General features: G+C 48.6%; 1 protein-coding gene across 1 annotated transcript; it reads right to left on the minus strand.

The window, feature by feature from the left end:
- Positions 1–1,441: 1,441 nt before the first annotated feature.
- On the minus strand, positions 1,442–9,207 carry OCSTAMP (osteoclast stimulatory transmembrane protein). Its single transcript, XM_063094379.1, is given in 6 exon segments — positions 1,442–1,514; positions 1,516–1,592; positions 1,594–1,739; positions 1,742–2,093; positions 3,926–4,928; positions 9,164–9,207. Coding segments are annotated over 6 exon segments (1,695 nt in total).
- Positions 9,208–9,635: the final 428 nt, after the last annotated feature.

A 9,635-nucleotide genomic window follows, 5' to 3' on the forward strand; every position in this document is an offset into this window, starting at 1 on the left:
AGGGTACAGCAAGTGAGGGAGAGGCCGGCGTGAGAAGGTCCGAGAGGCCAGCTCAGGCAGGCTTTGTCACCCAGGGCAGATCAATAAGGGTCCTGGCAGCAAAGAGATCACAGTTTCAAAGGGAGAATAAAGAGAGGTTCAGAGCCCAGCTGCCCTCTGCCCTGCCTTGTGGAGGCAGACTTTGATACTACACATTGTCTCAATGCCTGTTTTTAGGTTTTCCTTTTAGTGAGAGTTTTTACTTTGGGTTTGGTTTGGTTTGATGGTGCACTAATTCTTTTCTTAAGATGCTGTGAGAACCATTTCATTCCAAATGCCAAATAAACGTGTTCTGGAATAAATAAATGAATACATAGAGTTTAACGAAGATACAGAGGTAGGGACTAAGTTAAGTTAAAGTAAGGATGGGATGCCCCCAGAGACTAGCGACAGTGCAAGCTGTTGTAGCCATGCGAGAGGCACCACCCAACCAGACAGGAGCTGCAGCTGCATGTAAGAAAAGTGGCTGCCACCAAACAGTAGCCCAGAAGGCTGAGAATAAACATGCTGACGTCTTTCCCTCCCTTAGGACCTCCTGCCAGCACCTCCCATTTCCTGAGCCGAACTAGAAGTCCGAGGACAAGGGAGCCAGGGTGAAATGATACACATAGAATTGTACAGGAGGGCAGATAATGATCTGGAGGGCAGACAGGGAATAATAAGCCCACAGGGTAAGGAGTTTCGATTTATTATAAGTTTTATGGGGACAGGGCTTCCAAATAACATATGAAATATCCAGTTCAATTTGAATTTCTGATAAACAATGAATACTTATTTAGTATAAGTATATCCCCAGGATATAATTATATTTAACAAGCATTCACTATTTATCTGAAATCCAAATGCTATTATCTTCATTATTACTAACTTTCAGCCAAATATTTTAGAGAAAGCTAATGCTTACGGGCATCTACTCTTTGCTGAGCCCTCAGTGAACACTTTAGACGGACTCCTCCACCGAGTAAGCCCAATCCTATGAGGCAGAGTTCAGCAGGAGCCACATTGAAAAGATAGGGAACCCAAGATCACACAGGGGCCAGGGACATACTTATAACAAACAAGTATTCATTGTTTATCTGAAATTCAAAGTGAACTGGACGTTCTGTATTTTTATTTGGAAGCCCCTGAAGGAATTTGAAGCAGAAGACTAACAACCTAATTTAAGATTTAGTAAATACATTTATTTATAAAGTCAAAGTTTTAAATTACTACTAATTAGTTCGGAGGATTCGGAGGCATATAAACAAGTTCCAGGAGCATTTAGGTAAATTCCTAGTGGAAAGTCTCCACCTCACAGGTAAAGCAGTTGATGCGGATGAGTCCTGACTGACCTCCAGCTGGGCTAGAGGAACCCGCGGTCTCTGCACTGTCTTGACTTCACCTTTGCAGAGTTTTTTACTGGTTATCCAGGCCTTTTATGCCCAATATCTCGTTCTGTCCTTACCACATTTGCGTGTGGAAAGTGTATCACCCCAGTTGTCATTATGCAGATGTAGGAACGGAGGCTCGGAGAGGTGAAGCGACCTCCCCGAGGTCGCACCGGCAGACAGCAGAAGGGCCAAGGTTACACCTCGGGTCTGTGCACCTCCAAAGCCCTTTCCCCTCTGTCCTGCTGCTCTCGGTTCTTCAAAGCGTCCGGCGTGCCGTCGGCCCGTCTCTCCAGGCTGGGGGCTTGCAAGCGGGCCCGACTGTCAGGGCCAGGAAGGAGCCCCCGGGGTCCGCTGCTGGCCTCGGTGCCTGTCGTAACGTCGCTGGAGCCGGGCGTGAAGGTGGCGGACCCTCCTTGCCTCCTGGGCCGGGAAGAAGGAGGCGGCGATGGCGTGCCGCAGGCGGCGGGCGTAGGTCTCCAGCAGCACGGTGCCGCAAGCCAGGAGCTGCAGCGCCCCCGCAGCCAGCGGGGCGGCCGCGCGGGGACGCTGCGCCGGGCGCAGCGGGCAGCCGGGGGAGGCGAGATGCAGCTCCCACTGGTAGGAGTGGTGGGCAGAGAGGAAGCGGCTCTCCGGAGGCGGCTGGTTAAAGAGGAAGGAGATGAAGCCCAGCACGGTGTATGCCGCCTTCAAAAGGGAGAAAAAAGCCAAGTCAGCAGACGCTCACACCGGCCACTCCCTGTCCCCTGCCACTTGCAGAGGCTTGCGGGGAGGGGCCAGCCTTCCCTGCCCTCATCTGCAAGATGGGCACAGAAACAACTCCTTTGGGGAGGACCCGATGAGATGGGGAGTCTGAAACCGTCTCTTTGTCAAATAAAAAGCACCGGGCAAATGTTGTTATCACTATGATTATCTTTGAGCAGAATATTTTAGAGAAAATATATTAATGCGTACGGGCATCTCTTTGCTGAGTCCTTAGTGAACTCTTTAGATGGACTATTCCATCAAATATGCACAATTCTATGAAGTGGAGCCCAGCCTCATTTAAAAGATGGGAAACCCACAGCCACACGGTGGGTTACATGTGGCTGACTCGGGGGTGGGTCCCAGCCAAGGTGGGTTCCAATGTCCTGCTCATAAGCATCAGGCTCTAGGATTTCCGTGGGTATATCAGAGCAGGGAGGAATGGTGTCTAGAGAGGCAGGGAGGTCAGAGGTTAACCTTTGAACTTTGGACCAGGCAGCTTGGTTTGGATCCTGACTCTGCCAGGACCACCTTCTCCATGAGCCATAGCAGGCACAGTGCCGGGGCCCACAAAAAATATTTTAATTTAAGAAAAATATGAACTTTAAGTGGAAGAATATGTTTCACCATATAATATTATTATATCTGTCTTTATACCAATGCAGTCATTAATATTTTTTATGGAGAAAAGGGCCCATGAAAGTGAACATGCCTGAGGCCCAAGAAAGTCACAGTGCAGCCCTGGTTCTGCCACTTATGGGTTGGATGAATTTGGGTAAGTTCTCTAACTTCTCTGAGCTTCCGTATCTTCATCCATAAAGTGGGGATGATACTAATAATTCCTGTCTCATAGGATCATGATGGCAAGTAAATAAGCTATCTTATTTTATCAGTTCTGAGATGAATGTTTTTTTTCACATTTTAACATCTTTTGAAATTAAGATGTGTCTTAAGATCAATATGACTTGTAACTGCTTCCAGCAGTCACAGCAGTGGACACTGCGGGTGCAGGGGTAAACTTGAACCATAGACATCATCAGTATGTGTATGGAGTCTGCCATTTCAAATGTCTTCAAAAAATTTCTGCTTTGATTCAGCTTACAAAATGAGTGGTTATTGCGTCCACCAAAATCAAGGACAGGGCAAAGGGCATGAATGTGAAAAGAGTGAAACACGTGTTCACTTTTGAGGAATGACCCTTATCTCAAACTTTCTTGTGAAGCAACAATTTATGGAAGGAGGCTCATGCAAGTAGATAAAGCTGTGTTATGTGGAGTCACTAACGCATGCATGGAAGGATAGCCCACCACAGCCCAAATAGTTCAACTGACAGCAGGAGAAAGCCCTCGGAAAAGAGGAAAGAATGTCCAAGCAGTGGGGAGTGGGTGTGTCCAATTCATGCCTTCCTGGAGGATCGAGAGTGGCAGCACTAAAACCTGCACAGTAGATGTCCCAAAGTTGGAAGAAAATGCTGGAGACAATGGTGGGGCACACCGACACCCTTGAAGGCTCAGAGATATTGAGTGAAAAGCCTTGGACACTGACTGCTCATTCAGGGTCATTCAGGACAGTCAGGCTCCAATAGGAGCACATTTTAAGAAAACCACCAAATTGCTATTTTTCTTTTTATGTATACATGAGAAAAACCTGATAAAATAAATCTATGTTGAATAATAAGTAAACTTTTATACAAATACAATTAAAAGACTTTAACAAACCCTGCCCCTTCCTTCAAGGAAATGACTCTGTGCCCATCTTCCCATCATCACACTTACATCATACTTGACGGTGAGCATAATTGGCACAGTGGGCAACTTCTGAGCCCAGTCCACGGCCGCCTGTGCCAGGAGGAAGACCACGTGGTCTGTGACCACTGTCACAGCTGTGGCCACCAGGAGCAGGGCAAGTAACCCCAGCCTGAGGAGACAGCTCAGCAGTTCCTCCTGAGATAGCTTTGGCCGGGCCACCCAGAGCAGCCAAGCAGGGGGAGGGGCCATCAGGTGTGTGGCCTGGGCTTGGGCCAGATGCTGAGCCAACTGCCGTGTAACGTAGATATTGTCGAATCTCAGGTCAGTCAAGTAGCGATGCAGGTAGCAGGCCGACTGCACCAGGAGGCCCAGCATAAACAGCCCTGCGACCACACGTTGGGTTCCCAGAGCTGTTGCCTGGGCCAGAGACTCCAGGACAGAGAAATCCTCGAGGACCTGCTGGGTGACCCTGAGCATGTGAAGCCGGAAGGCGGAGCCATTGCCCTTGGCCTCGAGTGTCAGGCCCCGGTTGCCTGCTTGGCCCACAGGACCCAGATCCCTGGACGCTGCACGCAGCTGGTGAGTGGTGTTGAGCAGACTCTCCAGGGAGCCCTCGGTGACACACCTCAGCACCTGCCCAGCCATGCTCACATTGGCCAAGATGTTTGGCACCACGGCAATGGCCAGGGTGGCAGTACTGCAAGACAGGAGCAGCCGGCGGCCCTGCTCCGTGCCCAGGGTGGGCATACTGAGCACAAACAGGCAGCGGACTGGGGGCACCAGGCCCAAGCACAGGAAGATCAGGAGGCCACAGACAGTTGCCACTATGGCTGAGTATCCCAGAGGATAAAGCAGCGAGGACACCAGCCAGTGATGAGCCAGACCTGCAGCAGCAGTAGCCAAGGAACCACACAGGAGAAGCTGGGTCAGCAGCTGGCCAGAGCTGGCTGGGACAGGCTGGGAGAAGGCATCCCAGGTGGCCTGCAGTGGGGCAAGGGCCTTGCAGAGCCCCAAGTGCCAGAACCTCCACCTGCGCACAAGGAAACCAGGAGGACACTCTATCAGGAGGGCAGGGGGAGGTGGGTGTCTGCCCACTGCCCCTGCCCCACAAACCCATTGCCTGCTAACAGACTCCATCCTTCCAGTTAAAGGGGCAGACATACTTCCCAGATGAACCAGAGTGACCCAACCGATACCCACGTGATGCAAGCTGAACCAATCAGAGTCTTCCCTAGGATTATTCTCACTGGAGTTGTCAAAAAAGAGCCCACTTCCCATGCAGTTCTTGAGGATGCAAGAATGAATGTCAGGGCTGCTCAGCCCATAATTACAGACTTGTGAGGGCAACTGGCCCAAGAGAATGAAAGAGTCATGGAGTGAGAGGCACAGAAGAAAGAGAGAGAAAGAGATCGAGAAGAGAGAGAGAAAGAAACTATCTCACTTGAATTCACAGTCTTGGTGGCTTATTGTATGATCCTGGACATTCTCTTCTTTACAGACTTCAGGGTCTCCTCTATAATTTAGGGGAGGAAAGGGTGAACCAGCTGGTCTCTGAGGAACTTTTCTACTCTATTATCCTTATATTTATCCATACAACAAATATTTATTAAGCAACTACGATTTGCTAGCCATTGGAAAAACAGAAATGAATAAAACAGACAAAAATCCCTAGAGTTTATATTAAAGAGTGATAGCAGAGGAACAGCAAAAAGAGGTTGGATTCTGGACACATTTTGTTGGTAGGTTTGCAGCCTGATTGGCTGTGGGGTGTGAGAGAGAGGGGAATTGGGGATGAGGAGGAGGTTTTGTGCCTGAACAACTAGAGACATCACAGTGTTGTTTCCTGAGATGGGAAATCTGTGGTCAAAGCAGGTTTGAGTGGAAGAAGCGGGAGAGGAAGAACTCAGATTGGAACTTTTCATCTGAGATGCTGATTTAGTCATTTAGTGGAGCTGTTGAGCACGTGGTTGAAATATGAATTTGAAATTCACATATATAAAGTTGGGAGTCATTGACTTATGGGTGCTGTTTAAATCCATGGTGCAGGATGAGATTCCCCAAGAGAGTGTGTTGCTGGGGAGGAGAGTGATCCAAGGCACCCCAGCATTAGCAGGTTGGGAGATGAGGAGGAACCAGCAAAGGAGATGGAAAAACCAAGTTGGTGCTTGGGAAGCTGAGTGAAAAATGTCTCCAGGAGAAGGGAGTGAGCAAATACGTCACACGCTGCTGATGTGTCAAGAAGGATGAGGGCTGAGGAATGCCTAGTGGATTGAGCCACTGGGAAGTGACTGGTGGCATTGGCAAGGGCAGCTCAGGGGCATGTTGGGCCAAAACCCAACTAGAGTGCATCCAGGAGAGGCTGGAAGGAGAAGAATGGGAGACGCAAATACAGAGATGACTCTTTCAAGTAACTTTTGCAGTAAAGGAGCAGAGAAATGGAGCAGTAGCTGGTAAGGGAAATGGGACCAAGAAGGTTCATTTAATGTGAAAGAAACTGTAGCATGTTTGCAGATGGGAGATGCATTCGAGAGATGAGACACTGATGGAGAGACTCACTAGAGTGATATCTTTTGGTAGGTGCAAGAGGTGAGATTCAGAGCATGCAAGGTGGGGCTGGGCTCAGAAAGTAGCAGGGGACATTCCCCCTTAACAGCAGTTGGGCAGCAGAGGAAATGGGTGCAGAGGATGATAAAGGGACAGGCAAGTTGTGGGCATTTGTGAAAAGTATCATCTGATATACGCAGAACAGAGTAATGAGTAAGAACATAATCTCCAAACTGCCTGGGTTCAAAGCCCCACTCCACCACTCACCAGCTGTGTGACCTTGGGCAAGTGTCTTAACCTCTCTGTGCCTCAGGTTTCTCATCTGTATAATGGTGCAATAAAAGTATGTGCATCATAGGGTCATTTTGTGTTGGCACATCATAAGCACCATGTCATCTATTATCTATCACTACGGCAACTCCACCAGGGCAGAAACTTTGTCTCTTTTGATCACTGATATATCACAAGTGCCTAGAACACTGTCTGGCATGTAGTGGGTGTTCCATAAATATTCACTGAATGTAGCATGATTGTTTCTGTTTGCTCAGGCTAGCAGGAAGCAAGGTCAACTGTGACAGTAGTATGCTGGAGGACATGATGGCTGCTTAAAGATGAAGAAGAAAGTATAAAATGGTTGTCTGTAATGTGGGAGAATAAATAAACTAGGGAAACAAAATCTATGCTGAGCAACGTTGAGGACCGACCTGAGGCTAGTGGTCATGAAATATTTTAAGTGAGACCAAGCAGCATGGTTATATGGTAACACGGGGCATACTGGGCAGGGAGGGTGGTGGGGAGGTAATTGCTATGCAGGTTCCAGTGATATGGTTGTAGTGGGCAGGGAGGGTGGTGAGGATGCAATGACCATTCTGGTTCTGGTGACATGGTTGTAGTGGGCAGGGAGGGTGATGGGGAAGCAACAGCCATGTTTGTTACAAGCAAAGTCCCTGATTCTTCTCCGCCCTCAGCTTGAGGGTCAGGCATATGACCACATCCAGCCAATCCAAGCACCATAGCTCCCTGACCATAGTGATTGGTGCAGGGATTGTCACCCGACCCAAGCTGGGCCAATGAGAGCTTTCCTTGGGGCTTTGCAGCAATGGTTGGGGACAAACTGCTCTTTGTCTTCTGGAGAGCTAAGCTGGCAGGAGGGATGCCTGGAGCTTTGGAGACCACCACATAGTGGGAGTCTGCCTGGGAAGAAGGCAACATGGGGAAGGCAGAGCTGAGAAACAGACAGGAAGTCCAAGGGCATCGCTTGAGTCCCTGGAGCCAGACATGTCTGAAGCTGAGATCTATGCTGGAACGCACACTAGGAAATGTCCATGTTTCTTAAACCAGTGTGAGATGAATGTCACTTGCAAATAAACAAGTCCTGACCAATACAGGAACCTTTGTCACAGATTTCTGTGACAGTAAAATCAAATAATGGGTGTAAAACTCTTTACACAGTGTCTGGCAAAAGAGGGACCCCATAAAATTGTACCACATATTACTGTGATGATGATCATGCTAACAATGATGATGTAAATGTTCACTGGACCCTCCTCTGTGCCAGGCAATGGTGGTGACCCCTGTGGACACTAACATGAATTAAGTCATAGTCCACACACTGGAGGAGTTCACAGTCTAATTGGGGAACCTTAAACAGATCATTAGAGTTTAGGTCCACTAAAAAAGAACTCTCAGAATGGTATGCCTGGGCCTGGACTGGGGTGGGGTAGGTGGAGAGTGAATGAATTTGACCTGGAAGAAGTGACATTCCAGCTGGGACCGGAAGGACAAGTGTTGGCTTTTAGGTGGGGAGGGGAGGTTGGGCATCACCAACAGAAGGTACAAAGGTGCTGAGCTCTGACCAGCACCATCAGGAAATGGGGAGTGAGAAGGAATAAGACACAGCAGGAGGCTGTGATGCATGAAGACTGTTGGGCTGAACTGAAGGTGACAATCCGAAAGCCCCAAGTGCTGAATCCAGTGTGCAAATATGCTTTATTTTGGTCTGCAGTGTATGCATGTGTGTGTGTGTGTGTGTGTGTGTGTGTGTGTGTGTGTGTTAGCTGTCCCCATTTGGAAATAAAGAAGTTTCACATTCAAATCTGGATTTCCAGCATTTCTTGAGAAATAAAAGAATCTGGGTTAGAATTCCCACCTTTGCAACGGGTGACTGGAGCTGAATATCCGCTGCCCCTTGGACAGGGGTGTATCGCGTACACACTGTGCCTCCCGCCCCCTCAATGTATGGGTCTGTGACATCAGGTGGCCTCACCAAGGTGCATCCCCTTCTGGCCTGTGGAGGCATTTGAGTTTGAGAGTAAACACTCCCTCCTACTATAGAATTAGTATTTGAAACATAGTAGCTTTTGGAATAATAGCTAAGAATAAAAATGATTTTAAGAATTGAAAGCCAGTACTAAGTTAATTGGGGTGACAAGTTCTGTGCTGAGTATTGTAAATGACAAGGAAACTAGCTGCCATTTATTGAGTGCTTACTCTGACCCGAGCCATAAGCATGCATTTTTCTTATTAGTTCTGGCAACAGTCTCGTAGACATTATTACTCCCATTGCATAGAAGGGAAAACTGAGGTTCAAAGAGGTGAGGATTTACCCAAGGTCATACAGCTAGAGAATGACAGAGCTTGAGATTTGGGCTCATACCCATCACTCCTGACTGCTGATTGGTTTCTTTTCTGTAGCCCTGTGTCCAAAGTCCCCAGACCTACCGGGTCCTGATGAGGTGCTCAGTTGCTCCATGGAGGCCCCTCATGCTCCCTGTGGTTTCAGACGGGTGGTCTCTGGCAGCTGTGGCAGGTGGAGAGGAAGTGGGGGAAATTGCTGGGACTCGGGAAACCCTGTCGCTTCTGCTTTTCCATGCTTTAATTAAGCCCTCGGGGCTGCCTTGTCCCGCCCTGCTTGAGGCCCACCTCCAAGGGGGTTGGGCAGGCTGTCTCATCCTCTCCCTGCAGGCAGCAGTGGGTGGAAGGTGTGGGCGGAGAGGAGAGCCTTTTCTACGTGGCATCTTTAATCCTGATAGCAGGAAGGTAGAATTTGCCCCATTTTACAGAAGAGGAAACTGAGGCTCAGAAAAACCATACAACTTATTAACAGTAGTGTCAGACTAGAATTCTCTGCTTCCCTGTTCCCTACCCCTCCATAATTTTGTGACTCAAGGGGAGCCTGATCCCTGACTCTTAG

Source organism: Cynocephalus volans, chromosome 1 (assembly GCF_027409185.1).
Source record: "Cynocephalus volans isolate mCynVol1 chromosome 1, mCynVol1.pri, whole genome shotgun sequence".
Classification (NCBI taxonomy): Eukaryota; Metazoa; Chordata; class Mammalia; order Dermoptera; family Cynocephalidae; genus Cynocephalus; species Cynocephalus volans.